General features: G+C 38.3%; 1 protein-coding gene across 1 annotated transcript; it reads right to left on the bottom strand.

Moving 5' to 3' along the window:
• Positions 1-4,215: 4,215 nt before the first annotated feature.
• Positions 4,216-11,068, bottom strand: MRPL19 (mitochondrial ribosomal protein L19). Its single transcript, XM_049784848.1, has 6 exons — positions 10,966-11,068; positions 10,709-10,823; positions 7,796-7,914; positions 7,388-7,522; positions 4,685-4,866; positions 4,216-4,564 (listed from the first exon to the last, which is right to left on the bottom strand). Exons 1-6 carry the CDS (start codon positions 11,066-11,068, stop codon positions 4,343-4,345), a joined length of 876 nt encoding a protein of 291 aa, XP_049640805.1. The 3' UTR covers positions 4,216-4,342.
• Positions 11,069-19,155: the final 8,087 nt, after the last annotated feature.

Genomic DNA, 19,155 nt, shown 5'->3' with positions numbered 1-19,155 from the left:
CTCAACAGATATTACACACACACACACACACACACACACACACACACACACACACACACACACACACACACACACACACACGGATCACACTGATCTTTGCTTGAAAAAAAAAATTACAAGTATGACTTTGTTCCCTCACATTATACTTTCTGGCATCATAACAGGATTCTGCTTCTGCAGCTTACAGAAGCAGTAATCATCAGTTTCATCTGAACTCTTTAGCTTCTTTTCCAATTTAAAAAAGTGGGACACTTGTAGCTGCCTGAGCTTCGGAGACACATACGTCCTGAACCATAAAACTGTCCTTTAAATCTCTTCATTACAGTTATCTCATATTTACAAGTAAAATGGAAATCTAAATTGGATTGAATTAGTATCGATTGTCAGCTGGTCCTCAGAAAAGTATTACCAATGTATAGTCTGTCAACACAGGATGAGAAAGCATAGAATCCTTATTAACTCTACATGTTATTGTTTTTGAAATCACTAAAAAATAGGTTAAAAAATGTCTTGTCAGTCACTAGAGAGTGAATTGTTATTTTGGGAGCCATCTATAATTATTAAATGCAAAGTCATCCTTTTTAATGAATTTGTTAGTTTTCTATATTGAAGATATTGATGTTACGCATGACCCCTACTATTGGTATAAAAGTCATTTCTTACTAGGTAATTTAATGACTTGGCTAGCTGTTTATCATTGGTAATAGCAAAGAAATAGGTCTTTCAAGTGCTCAGGACATGTGATTTACTTAATCAAGCATTTGTATAATTTATATCCAAAATAGCAGGAACTTACTTACTTCCTGATAAACTTACTTCATGATAATGTAGAATTTGTGTATGTGATCTCTGACTTGTATTATCCAGTTTTAAGTCTGTACATATTTTAACAATTTGGTATGCTTATTTCTGTCACAGTGGTGATTGGTCAGATGTAAGGGAATGAATAACTAGAAAATTCAAGTCTGACATTGCTGAAAAGCATTTAATATTCCCAGACAATGTTGTGGCCCAGTGGTTACTTGTTTTTAATGCTACTGTATCTTTTTTACTTTTTTAAAAATGGGATTGTAAATTTTATATTGTAACATCTAAAATTTGTAATATTTTTATTATTAAAGTACCATTTGGTAATTTTTCTCTGGCTTTGCATTTTTAGTTAACCTTGTGTTGACTGTGTTCCCTTTTAACCTTGGCAAAAAGATTTATCTTGTTTTTTTAGAATGGAACTATTAGGAAACTATAAATTCCAACTTCCCAACTGAATTTTAGTTAGGAACTCAGGATTTTTATTCCTGATGAGAGTTGAGGATGATCAAAAGCATTAGTGAAGTTCATGTAGTGTCAGATGAGGGTGCCTCACAAACATTGAAAAGGTCTTTAAAATAACAATAAAATGAGAGAAGCAATCAGTATCTCTGACACAGAATTTGTTAAAGGGTTAACAAATGATTATAGATAAGACATGACAAAATGTCATTGCCTTTCATAAATACTTGGAATTGAATTTTTTGTCTGGTGAGGAGCATAGGGGCAAATGTGTGTACTAAAAGGAAGGCATGTGCTTGCACTATCTTTGCTCTCACTGTTGTGGAGGTGCTAGCCCTATGGCCCAGTCATGAACAGACTCTGCTGATGGACCATGCAAATGAGTGAATGTATCTCACAAAGGACATTTGGATCAGAGCCTCTGGTAATTCTCTTATCTGTGATGAAAAGGCCCAGGCACACCAAGTTAAAGAGAAAAACTATGTCGTTGCCTAAATTATGTCAATACAACCCCCAAACTCCAGCCACTGATGAAATATTAAGAGTATGTTTCAAATTTAAGCAAGGTGTTTAAGGACCTGAGTGATACAGCAGGTAGAGTGCTTGCCTTGCATGAGCCTCAACCTGGGTTTAATCCCTGGCAACCCCTATGGTTCTCTGAGCCCTGTCAGGCATAATTGAGCTCAGAGCCAGGAGTAACCCTTGAGCACCTCCAGGTGAGGCCAAAAACAAAAGCAAAAAAGAAACATTTGTGGGAAACATGTCTTTATATAAAAGCATAATTTTAATTTCAGGAAATAAAAGGCTTGAGAATTTTACCTAGAAGTTAATTTCTACTTTAATAAATAAAAAAATTGTAGGGCTGGAGAGAGAGTCCAGTGGGTAGGACACCTGGCTTGCAGCCAATACAGGTTTAATCCCTGATGTCCTGCAATAGTCAGAGAACTGAGAACTGAAAAAAAAAATTGTTTTTCAAAAATTTTTTCTGAATCAGTAGTAATGGCATCATGAATCAAATGGTAACTGCATTCATTTAAATGTTTTTTTAAATTGCATTAACATTCAGGTGGCATTTAAATGTTTTGAGACAATTTAGTCAATAAAATAGAATGTGAATGCTTTACAGAATCTTCCTGGGGTATTTTTGGTTAGCTGGTTGTCTTGAATCCATCACATGAAACCGAGGCAAGACTGTGGGCTTTGGTAAACTAAAAAAACCTTAAAAATTAATAAAGAGCATAAGGGTGGGAAAGGCCTTTAGATAAAGTTTATTTGAATCTTTTCAGGTGGAGGATTGGTTGACAGAATGAAATGTTCCCAAACCTACAGTTCCCCAGCTCAGCTTGACTGGGGCACTGCTGTGAACCCAAAGAGGTAGAGATTTAACTTGTCAAGGGAGAAGGCAGCACTTGGCAAGCCATAAATCACAGAGGCTTACAGATGAAGGTGGTTCCATGTCTACCTTAGATTCCACTACTTTGGAAGTCACTGGCAGGGACAGCCAGGTTTTCAGAGATTTCTGAAATAAGAAAAAGTACCACAAGAAATGTCATGGAAGACTGAACTAAAGAAGAGATAAACCAGGGACTGGAGTGATACCATAACAGGTAGGGTATCTGCTTTCCATGCAGCCTGGCACTTCATATGGTCCGCCCCACCTCCCCCAAGCCTGCCAGGAGAAATTTCTGAGCACATAGACAGGAATAACTCAAGCACCACCAGGTGTGGCCCAAAAACAAAAACAAAAAAAGAGCAAATAAACCATAGAGTATGGACAAGAAAACAGACAAAAATAATTCAGAGTAAAGTAGAAGGAGATTCGTTTCCTAGAACTGAAATGTGTTCATTGAATGCTCAGATTAAAAACGGAACTGTCCAAAGTACACTACTTTAAATGTCATTACTCCCAAAACCAAAGATAATTCTTCAAACTTCATATACAAGGAATAGAAATCAGTGATTTGGAATTTCTCAGTACAACACTGGAAACAAATCAGTGAAGCAACAACTTCAAAATTCTGAAGGAAAATTATCTTCCTAGAACTAAAAATATTAAGAAAATAGGAGTGCAGGGTCAGTGCAGCAGCTTAAGAGCTAGCTTTGCGCACACGGAGTTTGATCTCTAGCCTCCTTTGCGTACAACTCAGAGTTTTCTCTGAGCCAGGAGTATGCCCTAAGCACAGCCAGGTATGGCCCAAAGTTTTTTAAAACTTTTTTTTTAAAACCAATAAATAACATGTAGAGTTCTCAAATAATTTACCTTATTTATGTATTTAATTTTGATTTGGAGAATTTGGAGATTCTCTGCCAACCAGGCCAGTTCAAAGCTTAGGTAGGTGCAAAGATGAGGCAAAGATACGCACACTTGCGCAAAGATGTCCTGTGGTGCCAAGGACCCAAGCAGGGACCACCATGTGGAGCCAGGGATGGAGCTAGGACAAGCTTATTGCTGTCCAAAATTTGACCCCTGTATACAGTTTTGTTTCTTTTTGTTTTTGTTTTTGGGGGCCACACCTGTTGACGCTCAGGGATTACTCCTGTCTATACACTCAGAAATTGCTCCTGGCTTGGGGGACCATATGGGATGCCAGGGGATAGAATCGCAGTCCGTCCTAGGCTAGCGAGGGCAAGGCACATGCCTTACTGCTTGAGCTACCACTCTGGCCCCTGTATACAGTTTCTTAACTGAATGATGCAAGTAAAACAGAATTCGAAATAGTTTCCTTCTTAACCTGCCAGAGGTTTGTGAATGTGCATTTAGTTACTCTTAAAATCACACTTTACCATATTTAAATTTATTTCACATATTTAAAAAAGCCATCAACCCACCTTGCTCACACACCAGAGCATGCTAGCCCCAGTCAGACCACACACCATTCTCTACATGCAGATACTTCTTTTTACAGAGATAAACTAGTGGGATCAATTTACTTTTTAAAAAAGATAAAATAAAATAAAAGCCTAATAAGTTGAAGAATGTTTCTTGATGTTATGATTGTCCTCTGAGAAATTAATGTTTTGCTCTCTAGAAAGTCAGAACATCCTCAGATGTTAACCAGTCTCATCATAAGAATCAGGACTTCTTTGATGCTTCAATTTCTTCCCAGATTGCAGCCTCGATCTTAGAGGTATCATATTCCCTCATCATATCAAACTCAAGCCACGGCTGACTCCACTTCTGAGCTTCTTGCATTTGCTCTTCAGTTAAAGCAAGATCAAACCTGATGCCTTTAATATTAAAGTTGGGACGTTCCCAGCGTTTAGACCAGGGCTTGGGCTTCATTTTCACTCTCAGCTACAGAAAGATAAAGGACAAGGAGCAGAATGAGGTTGACTGTCATCGGCAATTCTCAGAAAAGTTCTTCGATGATAGTTACTTCAGACCTCAAAGGAAGTTCTGATGCACAGCTCTTACCTGATTAACAGGAACTTCTTGGTTAAGTTCATATGCTACTGGCTTCATGTTCACATCAAAAGTGCTATACTCAGGAAGGGCATCCCGTAAGTACAGCAAACTCTCATCCAGACGCTTCTCTAACTTGACCACTTCGATCTTCTGGATCCGAGGATTATAAAGTTCAAAACAAATCTCAACACCTTAAAAGACAAGAAGACAGATTATCGTACAAATTTAGATTCTTGCAAATGCCTTCTATTACAGTAAAGATTTTCAAGTACAGGAAGAGTACCTAACATTTATATGTAGAAAATATAACATAAAAAAATTTTTTGAGAGGCCTGGAGTGATTGCATATCAGGTAAGGCAGTTATCTTGCAGGCATTGGACCCTGGTTCAATCTTCAGCATCTCTTAAGTCCAGAGATCCCATGAGGGGTGATTCATGAGTGCAGAGCCTGTAGTTGGCCCTGAGCACCACTGGGGATGGTCCAGGGGTAGGACCCAGGAGTCTGACATCTGGGTATGGCCCAAAAAAACAAACAAAATAATTTTTTGAAGGCAGAAATGTTTTTTTTTTCCTTGTTTTAAATTTTTTTATTTTAACCATCATGGTTTACAATCCTGTTTCTAAATCCTGTTTTTCTTCATTTGGGGGGTCACAGCTGGCTGTGCTCAGGACTTGGAGGACTCAAGAGACAATGTGGTGAACCAGGTCTGCAACATGCAAGGCAAGCATCTTAAACACTGTACTTTCCCTCTGGCCTCCCTGATTTATAATCCTGCCAATGATAATTTTGAGCACTAGACACTGTACCAGTGTCCCCTTGCCTCAACCTTTGTCCCACTATCTGTCCACACACACACACACCCTTTATATTCCCATGAGAAGCTTCCTACAGTACACTATGTCTCAGTTTCTCTTGTCTTTGGTTATTTGTTTTATCCCTACTAAGTTTCCTTATATCCCACATGAGAGAATTCAGTTTGTTCCACTCTTTCTCACTAACTTCAGTCAGCAGGATACTCTCCAGATTCACCATATAGCAGAAAATTGCATTATTTCATCTTTTCTTATAGCCAAAATAGTCTTCCATTATGTATATGGATCAGTTTCCTTAACTAGTCACATGTTCTTGAAAAGAAACTTGGGTTGTTCTTAGACTGTGACTACTGTGAATAGTGTTGCAATAAATATAGGAGTGTAAATGTTCTTTCTGTAGAGATCATAAGGTGAAGGAAATGGAAAATTATATGTGGCCAAAAGGCATGTTGGTTATTGCAAAGTTACTTTCTGTCAAGAATTAGCAGATGTCTATCACATAGATTACCTATGTGTGACTAACAATATCTGATGGACTCACTTAGGGTTTCAGTTTGGAGAAATAGAGCTTATAGTTAAAGAACTGCATTCTGAGCCTATTTTCATTTGCCCTTTTTTCTGATAGGGATCATATCCAGCCATGCTTAGGGTCATGTGGTCTGGGGGGATGCAGAGCTGAAAACTGAACTCAGGATCTGAAACGTGCTATACCAGATATGTGCTCAACATCTGAAACATCCCAAAGTCCTGTTGTCTTGTTTCTTAACACTAGCAACAGCTTGGGGCCAAAGTTGTAGCACAGCAGTAAGGCATTTGCCTTGCACACAGCTGACCCAGGAAAGACATAGGTTGGACCCCCGAGCGATTTCAGAGCACAGAGCCAGGAGTAACCAGAGCACTGCCAGGTGTGGCCCCCCCCCCCCAAAAAAAAACCCAAAAACAAACTAACAAAAAAAAAAAAAAAAACCACTGGCAACAGATCTGTAAACTACCAAACATGACAAGCACATAGAATAGGTATGAGAAGCAGGAGCCATATTCTGCCAAGCTCACAGCCCTGTGGGTGACAAATTCACCTACAAAGATAATGGAATTCGGAAACTCAACTGTTTAGTTTGAAAACCAGAAAATCAGATACAGGAAGACTGGATGCAAAAGCAATGGACAAGCATTTTTCAGATTCATTCAGAAATTTTAGTTTCCCACCATCACTGCAGCCCCATGAACCCAGTACTTGAAAAGCCCATGGCAGCACTGGAGCTAAAGTATAATGCATAGGATGCTCACCTTGTGCACTGCCCACCCAGATTCAACATCCAGCACCTTTCATGGCCCATTGAACCCCACCAGGAGTGATGTCTTATTAAAGACATTAAAAACAAGAGTTAAGCCCTGAGAACTGCCAGGTATTGCCCTCACACAAACAAACAAAAAATTTAATAAAATAAAAATAAAGAAAAGGCCTTGTCTTCTCACTCCAAGTTTGGACACTTTAATTCTTTGTTTGTTTCTTTTTGGGGGGAAAGCACCCACTGACACTCAGGGGTTACTCCTGGCTATGCACTTGTCCCTGGCTTGGGAAACCATATGGGACGCCAGGGGATCGAACCTCGATCCATCCCAGGTTAGCATGTGTAAGGCAAACGGTCTACCGCCTGTGCCACTGCTCAGGTCCTGGACACTTTTATTCTAAGGGTAGTAGTCCCTATAATTAAAAAAGTTCTTTAGAGTAAAACAGCAGTGCTGCACTAAACCTGCACCTTCAATGCTGAAGGAATTCTGAAGCACTTGGTTCTACCCACCCCTTCAAGCAAGTTCCAAATGTCTCACCTCAGGAGGAAGAAAAGTAAAAGACTCGAGACATTTCCAAGAAAATCAAAGCAATGATCTCTGACTTACCTTGTCCTTCAATAGTGTTTCTAAGAATGAAAGTGGCTCCAAGTCCTGATCCTGATCTCTGAATACAAATGCCCAGAAACTGGTTGGTTTTGCCACTGGCATACAGGTCAGCCGAGGTAACACGGAGGATACTCCCTGAAAGTGGGAGAGAAAGGTGCTCTTTGTTGGCAGTGCAGAGCACTAAACCCTCATTCTCACACCTCCAAGACTTTTTACTGTGTCACATTCCTTGTCCAAAATGTGACCATTTTTTCTAAGATTAAAAAACAAATAATATCATTTCAAAGTCACTTAATAACTTAAGAATGATTTCCTATGCCAAATTCCAGATTTGTGAAAATATAATCATCTCTATGCCAAGAAACAAACTCTACTACCACGAATAAAATTCATCCAGCACTTACTGACCCACATAGAACTCTGGAATGTGAAGTATTTTCCTTCTTTCTAACATGTCTTTTCTTTCTATTTTAAATTTCAGAGGATTTGTTCTTCCCCTTGGAGGAATGAATTCAGGACTCAAAAACCTATTAAAAAAAAAATTTAAAAAGAAATTAAACATGGTGAAAAGAAAGTTACAAACCAAATATGAAAACTTTATGATGTCATGTTTTACTCTCCCTTCTCTAAAAACAAAAAGTTGAACTTCCAAAATTGACAATAAGAGCTCAGAGAGAAGCTAACAACAACTCCTGAGTACTGGTGTGGTGAAAACTTAAAGGAACATCTCAAACCTTCAGTAAGCTTGACAACATATGAAGAAAATAAAGCTGGGCAGGGTACATACATGACTTGTCATTAGCTATAATTTTAGTAAGTCAAGATTTAAATGTAGGCTGGCTGTCAGACAGAGTCTGTGACCATAATCACAGTCCTCGTGTTGAGTTATACATCTCATAATACATTATTTGTGAAAAGGTATACATATAAATCACCACTTGCAAATTGACTCTAAAAGAAAATCTTATTCTCTTCGGCAATTTTTAATACAATAAATAGAAAAAAATTGACATTAGCATGAAAATTCATTTCACTGGAGTCAACGCAATAGTACAATAGGTAGGGATTTTGCCTTGCAACCTTGACTTGATTCCCCCGTATCTGATATGGTCCCCAAAATGTGATGCCTAAGTACAGGAATGAGCTGTGAGCATCACTTAGAAGCTCCACCCCCGAAAAAAATTCACGTCTGTAATAACTCATCTCAAAAATACATGATCATATAACCAAAGCCATTGTTATTATTATTAACCCAGGGGTCCTCAAACTAAGGCCTGTGGGCATATGCAGCCTGCCAAGGACATTTATCCAGTCCACCAGGTGTTCTTGCAACCACTGCCAGTCCTGCTTAGCATTCAATTAGTCCTGGGCCAGTAGGTCACAAATGTGTGAAATATGTGCCTCACTCATCTCCCCTCCTTCTCTGGGTCTCTCAATCTCGGGCCCCTGCCCCTGTTTTCAAAACTATGGCCCACCAAAAGCAGGCCCATAGTTCCCATTAAAATACTGTTAAGTTTGTTGATTTAACTTTACTTGTTCTTCATTTTAAATTTTGTATTTTGTTCCTGTTTTTGTTTTCTACTTCAAAATAAGAGATGTGCAGTATGCACAGAAATTTGTTCAATTATTTTAAAACTATAGTCCAGCCCTCCCAAGGTCTGAGGGGCAGTAAACTGACCTCTTGTTCAAAAAGTTTGAGGACCCCTGTATTAACCTAACTCTGGATATTGTTCCTGTGAATTTCTTTCCTGTTCTCAATTTTCTACTGTGAAAATTTTCAACCTAATCATAAAGTTGATATATTAATGATTTATGCACATATTCTTCATCTAGTTTTAAAATGATCTTACTTTTTTTTTGTTTTGTTTTGTTTTTTTTGTTTTTTTTTTGGGCCACACCCTGTGACGCTCAGGGGTTACTCCTGGCTATGTGCTCAGAAGTTGCTCCTGGCTTCTTGGGGGACCATATGGGACGCCGGGGGATCGAACAGCGGTCCGTCCTAGGCTAGCGCAGGCAAGGCAGGCACCTTACCTCCAGCGCCACCGCCCGGCCCATGATCTTACTTTTGTTTTATTCTCTCCCTTACACACACACACACACACACACACACACACACACACACACACACACACACACCCCACACCATACCTTTTCCTGACTATATTATATCTCCTTTAGGTTGCGTACATTCTAGTTAAAAAGCACATATAAGTTCAAACTTGCTCTATACCGTCAAATTGTTCTCTAAAGAATAATTTAAATTAGTCTTTAATTGAAGACAGTTTAAATTCCCATTTAACTGAACTGAATCAAATGCTACTAATAAAAGTTGTGTAGTACAAGATATAATTAGATCCCCACCTTACATTAGGCTGACCTATCTTAGAGATGGGCTGCCCATATCATCACCAGGAGTGACCCCTGAGCACTGCGTAAGCGTAATTTCTGAACCCTACTTGCTGTGTGTATGGCCACAACCCTTCAAAAACATTGTAAAAGTAAATCTGAATCTCATAATCAAAATTTTTTAAACTTAGAATCAATGAATCGACAGGATGAACATACACAGAGATAAACTGATCCACAGTTACTTGGAGCTCTTTCAGAAAACTCTGCCTCTGTGATAAGACCCACCCCCAATAAAAATGTCTTCTGAATATGATGGGTACAAGTATTTGCTGAAGCACTCTCAGCAAACCCTAACTCACCAAAAGATGAATCACCCCTCAAAATGCCATTCAGGTGTACCCAAACTAATTTGGTTAGCATCACTTTATCAAGAAACAAAAATACCCAAACATTACCCCTAGAAATCTACCTTCTCTCAGTGAACAAACAAAAAAGGGGCCCTGAATTGCACCCAGACTCAACTGAGCCTCCACCCGATATCTTTCGGGGTCTCCACCCCCCAACGATAGGGCAATATGGCTCACTTTTGGAAAGACTGAAATTTTAGTCTCCTTGGTTTGTGATTTGGAATTGGTGCACGTGAGCGATCCCGTGCCAAGAAACCAAAATACAAACCTAAAGCAGAGAGAAACTGGGTTCTTGAGCAGAAACTGACAAATATGAGACATTGGAAAAGCACCCTAAAAAACAGATCAATGGTGAGCGGGCAGACAGAACTTGACATCGAGGTGGAGAGGCCAGACTTAAGCCTGCAGAGAAGGTTTCTGGGACAAGAGTGGAGCGACCCTTCCACATTCGAAGTCTCCGATCGTGCCATTCGGGCTCAAACTTGACAGCCGGGATCCCCGAGGCCAATACCGGCTGCAGCGCGCACAGACCCGGGACTCAGATCCGGGCAGGGTCCAACCTCACCTGCTTTCGTCCCGCGGGCGGCGTTTATCCGAGATCACGGGTTTGGGAGGCGGCCTGAAGGCACCAGGTTCCGCAGGTCCAGTACTCTGCAAACGGCCTGACCATGGGGGAACCCCTGCAAGTGCCAAACAGCGGTCAGGGTAACTCCGCGCAACGCCAAACTCTCCAAGCAGCCCATAGTCAAAGGCCCCAATCTCCAGATCGCCTCCCTTCCAGCCTGGTCCCGTGACAGAACTCGAAACCCCCATTGCACTTACGGCTGGCGACGGAATCCAGTGCAGGAAACAACGACCTGGCTGCTCGAAAGCCGAGGGTGAAGCCCAATGCCGGCCGATGGCAGCCTACCAGGGAAGCCGCCATGCTGCCGGACTGGGTTAAAGACTACAATTCCCACAAGTCAGTGCGAGGGGCCTGCGCACAAACGACTGCATGGCGGCTGCTAAGGGACAAAATACCTCTACTCACTATTTCTACTACTGCTACTACTACCACCACCACCACCACCACCACCAATAGACTATTTTCGAGAGAATGCATCTACAAAATTTGTTTCTGAGGTGTTTTTTTAATTATTATTTTTACAATATAATAAACGATATCCCTTTAAAGGGTTATAATGCTTTCAAAGACGTTATTTTCTGTCTAGAAAACTTTCTTCCTCTCTGAATGATATTTATCTTCACTTTCTTCAGCAAGACTTCACTGTCAAGAATTCACTATTTCAAATGCAAAATGTATCAAAAGGCTGAACTCAACGTTCTGATGCCTACAAGAAACACATATGAATAGTCAGAACAAACATAGACTCAAAATCAAAGGTTGGAGGGCAATCATTCTAAGCAAACAACTCCCTTATAAAAAACTGGAGTGGCCAAATTAATAACAGATGACACAAAATGTAGACTTAAAAAGTTATAAAGGTTATAGAAATTTTGTAATAATCAAGGAAGAAATTACGCTCATAAACATATATGCACCCAATGAGGGACTGGCAAAATATTTAAAACAATTGTTGACAAATTTGAAAGAAGATCAATAGCAACACAATAATAGTGGGAGACCTCAACACTGCCCTGACACCCCTTGACAACTTAGGTCAACCAAGGTGAAACCTAATGAGAATAAGGAGAAAGGGAAGAGAGTGGCCTAGTAGATGTGTGTGTATGTATGTATGTATATGTATATATATATATACATATATATACATATATATACCAAAAATATGTAAGCAGAAGGAAATGACAAAGTTTAGAGAATAAATTAATGAAGTGGAAATCCAAAAAGTATAATCTGAAAGATAAATGAAAGCAAAAATTGGTTCTCTGAAAAAATAAACAAGATTGATAAACCACTAACAAAACAAACAAAGAAAGGGGGAGAGAGAAATTTAATAAACAAGATTAAAAATGAAAAGGGGGGATACCTACAGATACTACAGAAATTTAAAGGTAATCAGAAACTACTTTGAGAAACTATATGCCACAACACAAGAGATCCTGGAAGAAATGGATAAATTCTTGGACTCTTATAATCTTCAACAGTTGAACCAAGATAATCTAGCAAATCTGAACAGACCCAACCAAAAAGCTTCTAGAAACAATAGCTTTGAATTTCAAAGTGGTAGGAGACCAAAAAAGTAAATGGTCATCATTTGCCAATAATGATATAGAATAAATAGACAGTAAAAATACAAGCCCATTCACAATAGTGCCAAAGGAACTCAAATACCTTGGATACAACTTAATTAAAGAGGTGAAGGACCTATACAAAGAAAACTACAAAACACAGCTTCAAGAGATAAAAGAGGACACAAGGAAATGGAGACACTTATCTTGTTCATAGATTTGGAGCATTAACATTATTATAATGGAAATACTCCCAAAGCATTGTACAGATTTAATGGTATCTAAGTACACCCATGACATTCTTCAAAGAAGGGGATCAAACATTCCTTAAATTTATTTGGAACAATAAATGCCCCAAAATAGCTAAAGCAATGCTTAAGAAAAAGAATATGTGAGGCATCACTTTCCCAAACTTTAAATTGTACTACAAAGCAATAGTCATTAAAAACAGCATGGTATTTGAATAAAGACAGACCCTCAGAATATACTTGCATGTTTAGAGAATGTTCCCCAGATATACAATCAAGTAATCTTTGATAAAGAGAAAAGGAACACAAAATGGAGCAAGGAAAACCTCTTCAACAAGTGATATTGGGACAACTAATTAAAAACATGCTAAAAAGCAAACTCACACCTCTCGTTAACACCATGCACAAAGTTCAAATCCAAATGGATTAAAGACTTTGATATCAAATTCAAGAATAGGTAAAAGGAGGAGCTCCAAGTGATCCAGTCCAGTGGAACCAGTGAGTTTCTTAAACATATTCAACAAACCAATAAAATGATCACCAAAGTGTTTTGTAAAAAGAAAAAGGCTGCTGCCGCATTTCCTGCCTGCTTTTCTGCAGGCAGATGACCAAGCACATCTTCTAGCCCATGAACTCCACCACAACACATAGTAAAAACAACACTACAAGCATGGCAATGGGGAAAAAATGCAGGACAATACCATGCATAGAGATTTAATATGGCAGCTCTTATGACCTGAAAAGTATCAACCACAAAGTAAACCCCTCAGATAAGGAGTTTAGAGTAGAAATATGGAGGATGTTCAGAGAACTCAAAGAAAGCATAGATCAAGCTGAACAGACTATAAAGATAGACATAAGAAAACTATAAACTGAAATAAGAGGATTGAAAAACAAAGTAGATGAAATAAAAACCTCAATGCAAAGCCACTCCAACTGAGTAACAACAGCTGAGGACAGAAACAGTAATCTGGAAGATGAAATGCAGAACAACACTGTACTACAGAAGAGATTGGAAAAGAACCTTAAAGCAAATGATCAGACAATGAAAAAAAATCCTCAAAGAATGTGAATATATTAAAATGGATGTATTTGATAAACTCAACAGAAACAACATAAGAATCATTGAAATCACAGAGATCTAGGAAGAAAATATTCAGGAAGAATCAACACTCAAGGACATTATACAGAGAAACTCCCAGATCAAAAGACTGGATGCAACCAAATCATACATGCCTGAAGAATAGCTGCTAAAAGAGACCCAATGAAAAGCACCCAAGACACAACCTAGTCACAACGACGAATCCCATAGATAGGGATAGAATATTGAAAGCCACAAGATCAAAAAGGGAAATTACATTCAAAGGAGCATCCTTAAGATTTACAGCAGACCTGTCACAAGAAACCCTCAAGACCAGAAAACAGTGGTGAGATATGGTGACAAAACTCAATGAAATGAATGCTTCACCTAGAATACTGCACACAGCCAGACTCACTTTCATGTTTGAAGGAAGTATACATAGCTTCATGTATAAACAGCAGCTCAGAAACTTTACAGACAAAAAACAAGCCTTAAAAATATGCTGAAAGCCAGGCTTTCTGAGCTGCTGTTTATCCATGTTTTGTCATTGCAGCACTATTTACCATAGCAAGACTCTGGAAACAGCCAAGATACCCTTCAACAGATGAATGGCTAAAGAAACTGTGGTACATATACACAATGGAATATTATGCAGCTGTCAGGAGAGATGAAGTCATGAAATTCTCCTATACATGGATGTACATGGAATCTATTATGCTGAGTGAAATAAGTCAGAGAGAGAGAAAAAAAATGCAGAATGGTCTCACTCGTCTATGGGTTTTAAGAAAAGTGAAAGACATTTTTGAAATAATAATTTTCAGGCACAAAAGAGAAAAAAGCTGGAAGTTACAGCTCACCTCATGAAGCTCACCACAAACAGGGATGAGTTTAGTTAGAGAAATAACTATGTTTTGAACTATCCTAATAATGAGAATGTATGAGGGAAATAGAAAGCCTGTCTAGAGTACAGGCAGGGGTTGGGTGGGGAGGAGGGAGATTTTGGACATTGGTGATGGGAATGTTACACTGGTGATGGGTGGTGTTCTTTACATGAATGAAACCCAAATACAATAATGTATGTAATAAAGTTGGTTAAATTTAAAAAAAAAGATTTAGAAAAAAAATATGCTGAAAGATCTACTTTATGACAAGACAGACCTATAGATACACAAAACTTCCACACAAAGATGGCTCTAAATCCCCTGACACTTATATCTCTCAAAGTCAATGGGCCAAATGCACCAGTTAAGAGACACAGAGTGCCAACATGGATCAGAAATCTGAATTCAACATTCTGCTGCCTACAAGAAACACATCAGAATAGTCAGAACAAACACAGACTCAAAGTCAAAGTTGCAAAAACACATCAGGAAGGAAGAAGGGGGCCTACATAAATAGCTTAATGACACAGCTTATAAAATTAGAAAATGATCAACAAAATGAACCCAAAATAAGTAGGCAGAAGGAAATAACAAATCAGAGAGCAGAAATTAATGAAGTGGAAACAAAAAAAAAACAATTTGAAAGATCAACAAAAGCAAAAATTTGTTTTTTAAAAAAATAAACAAGATTGATAAACCACTAGTCACAAAGAAAGGGAGAGAGAGAAACTTAATAAACCAAATTAGAAATGAAAAAGGGGGAGATCATTACAGAAAATACAGCAATCCAAAGGATAATCAAAGACTACTTTGAGAAACTATACCATGAAACATAAGATCTTAGAGGAAATGGAAAAAAAGAAAGAAAAATAAAAGACATCATTGTAATAATGCCCAGAGACAAGAGAGATGAGGGCCAGAAGGACCCATTCATGATATGAAGTTCACCACAAAGAGTGGTGAATGCAATTACAGAAATGATTACACTAAGAACTATCATGACAATATTCATGAGTGAGAGAAGTAGAATGTCTGTCTAAAATACAGGCAGGGAGTGGGGGAAGACATAGATGGGGGAGGGGAGACATAGATGGGGGCATTGGTGATGGGAATTTGCACTGGTGAAAGGAGGTGTTCTTTCTATGACTGAGGCTCACCCGCAAACATGTTTGTAATTATGGTGCTTAAATAAAGATATTTTAAAAAATTAAATAAAAACAAGAGTATAAAATATATAAGAGAAACATAGGCAAAACACTCCATAACATTGAGACTAAAGGAATCTTCAAAGAGGAAACACCACTATTCAAATAAGTGGAAACAAAGATAAACAAATAGGACATTAAAATGAAAAAAGCTTCTGAACCTCAAAGAAAACAGTGATTAGTATATAAAGGTTACCCACCCACTACTCACCCATTACCCATCTAATAAGGAGCTAATAAGATATACAAGTTACTGACAAAACTCAACAAGAAAAAAAAACTTAACTCCACCAAAAAATGAGGAGAAGAAAAGAACAGACATATCCTGAAAAAAGAAATACTGATGGCCAAAAGGCACATGAAAAATGCTTCACCCGCTAATCATCAGGGAGATGCAAATCAAAACTACAATAAGATGGAGCTGGATCAGTGGCACAAGCAGTGGGGCATCTACTTTGGACGTGCTAACCTAGGAGAAACCTCAGTTCTTACCCCCCAGTATCCATATGGTCCCCCAAGCCAGGAGCAATTTCTGAGCGCATAGCCAGGAGTAACCCTTGAGTGTCAATATGTGTGCCCCCACTCTAAAAAAAAAAATTTTTTTTTGCCTAAAATTTTGGATGGTGAAAAATAAAAAGGACATTTAAACTAATTTATGCACATATTAAGTTGAGAAACCATAATCTGTGTAAGGTTGTACTCTCATATGCATTTCAATAGTATTGGCTAGAGAAACATGCCAAGTATCACAAATTGTAATGATGAGCTACAGCATTTTCTTCTAAATTTGAGGCTGGATTGTGACATTTGTGGAACTAGTACTTTCTTCAATCACTGTTCTTCTTTTCCTTGGGGAAAGCTGTGTGGCTTTCCTCTAGAGTTGGTTATTACTTTGTTTTTTAATTTACTTTACTACTAAAAATAATGTTACAAAAAGCCATGTCTGAGCATTTTTAATCACCCATGATAATATACCCATTAACCCACACATCTATGTGTTTAATTAGATATGATTAATCTTCTTAACTCTGTTGCTTTTTGGTACATCTGGACTGTAGTTAAATGAACACTTTCTTCTAGTATTTTAAATGCTGACTTTTTAATTTTTCCCAGAACTATTGGGGTCTTGCCTTGAATTATCTGGTGTGTTTGTTTCAGCTTTGTCTTTTTCATTAATGCTAGCTTGTTTCTTTTGGGTGTTTCAATATGAGTGGGAAAATGGACATGATATAATAAAATTTAATTACCTTAAGTGCACAGCATTATACACCATCAATACCACTAATCACCAGAGCTCTTTTTTATCATGCAGAACAGAAATTATATGCTTAGTAGACAATAATTTCCCTTCTTTTTCTTTTTCCCCCAACCCTTGATAATTTATCTTTTACTTTTCCTCTACAGTTTATCTTTCCTAGGTCCCCCACATAGTAAGATCATATAATATGTGACCTTTGTGTCTGACTTCTTTCACTTTACATGTTTCTAAGCTCTTCCTATATTGAAGCATATATCAAATTTTTGTCCCATTTTAAGACTGGATAATATTCTGTTGTTTTTCTATGCCACATTTTGTGTCCATGAACCTTTGGGTTGTTTCTACCTTTTGGATCTTGTGAACAATAGGAAATAATCTGCTGTTCAGTCAGTTATAGACCTTGCAATGGAATTCCTGCAAAATAGGGTAATATTATATTTAACTTTCTGAATAGCTACATTTTCCATAGCTGCTGCACCATTTTCTGCATCAATATAAGATGGTTCATATATCTCCACTCTACATCTTTACCAACACTTGCTATTTTTGCTTTAAAAATAACAAAAGAACAGACGGGGTTCGGGTGGGGAGGAGGGAGACTTGGGACATTGGTGATGGGAATGTTGTACTGGTGATGGTGGTGTTCTTTACATGACTGAAACCCAAACACAATCATGTATGTAATCAAGGTGTTTAAATAAAAAAAAAATACAGTTCATGGATAGTTGAGAAAAAAAATAACAAAAGAAAAAAGCTGAGAGAGATCGTACTTGACTTGCATGCAGGTGATTCAAGTTCAATTGCCTTCGCCACATATATGGGGACTATAGTCCCCAAGAGCATCTGCAGGAGTAATCCATGAGCACAGAGCCAGGAGTAAGTCCTGAGCAAAGCTGAGTATAATCCTAAAACAAAGACCAATAACAGCTATTCCAATAGATGTAAAGTGATAGTAGTTCAATGAGATTTTTTTTCTTTTTTTTTTCTTTTTTATTTTATTTAGAGATTTTTATTTAATTTTTTCTAATTAAGACGTTGCAGAACTTTCCGTGTGTTTATGGGCCATTTTCTTTTTCTTTAGAGAAATGTCTATTCATTCTTTACTCATGTTAAAAATGAATTATTTGATGGGGTCGAAGTGATAGCACAGAGGTGGGGCACTTGCCTTGCATGCAGCCATGCATGACGTCCAGCATTGCTAAGCAACGTCCCTAGAAGAACCCAGGTTAGATTCCTGGCATCCCAGGTGGTCCCCAAGTTTGCAGGAGTAATTTCTGAGCATAGAACCAGGAGTAACCCCTGAACACAGCTGATTGTGTCCGAACCCCCCCCAACAAACAAACAAGCAAGCAAAACAAACAAAAAAAACGATACAAATGAATTGTTTGTGTTTTTTTTTTCTGTTCAGTTGTAGCTTTTCTCTTTATTTTAGCATGTTTAATGGTATTTGTAAGTCAGTGATTTTCACTTACCAGTCTGTGAGCCAGTGTCAGGCCAGAGGTGTAAAATAGGTGAAAATCCACAAAATAGATTTTTTTTTTTTTTTGGTTTTTGGACCACACCCGGTGATCCTCAGACATTAGTTGTTACCCCCCCCCCCACTTAGGGGGGGCATGCACCAGACATGGTTTTTTCCTTCCCTGGTGCAGTGCCTTCCTCCAAAAGAATTATTTGCCAAAAGGACCACTTAGTGAAGTCAGTCATTTGACCCTTTGCGTGGATCATTGGCAGTAATTCCAACATGGCTGTAAGATTACATTTCTCTTTATTTGGATACTATAGAAATCCAGCCTCAGCTTTCCTACAGACAAAGAAATGTCAGTACTAAAAACCCACCAAAAGTTCCCTGCCAGCTAGTTTATATAACCTGGTGCCAGCAGCTTGTTTTTCTGAGTCTAGCTCTATGATGGTAAACAATTATTTCCATCCCCCTAAAATCTATTTTCCAGGGACCAGATAATCATCACAAATATTTTTATCTTTCTCCTCCTGGTTTCTTGAAAAACCTGTTTTTCTTCTTACCCTAAAAAACCATTTTCTCTACTAACACCAACAGGACTTTTCCTCACCAGAAGAACAGTCTTTTAATATGTAAATTTAAGGCTTGGTCTCTCATTGTACTTTCTCCGGAACATCTCCCACTCTTTGT

The sequence above is a fragment of the Suncus etruscus genome, chromosome 12, assembly GCF_024139225.1.
Source record: "Suncus etruscus isolate mSunEtr1 chromosome 12, mSunEtr1.pri.cur, whole genome shotgun sequence".
Lineage (NCBI taxonomy): Eukaryota > Metazoa > Chordata > Mammalia > Eulipotyphla > Soricidae > Suncus > Suncus etruscus.
The sequence above is the reverse complement of the archived record's forward strand: the minus strand, read 5'-3'. Positions and strand labels throughout refer to the sequence as shown.

Bases quoted from the DNA above. Each gene is read 5' to 3' on its own strand.
- MRPL19 (XM_049784848.1), bottom strand. From the start codon at position 11,068: ATGGCGGCTTCCCTGGTAGGCTGCCATCGGCCGGCATTGGGCTTCACC. The intron at 10,824-10,965 runs GTAAGTGCAATG...TGGCACTTGCAG, and splicing joins ACTGGATTCCGTCGCCAGCC to GGGTTCCCCCATGGTCAGGC. The intron at 4,867-7,387 runs GTAAGTCAGAGA...TTGTCTTTTAAG, and splicing joins AAACACTATTGAAGGACAAG to GTGTTGAGATTTGTTTTGAA.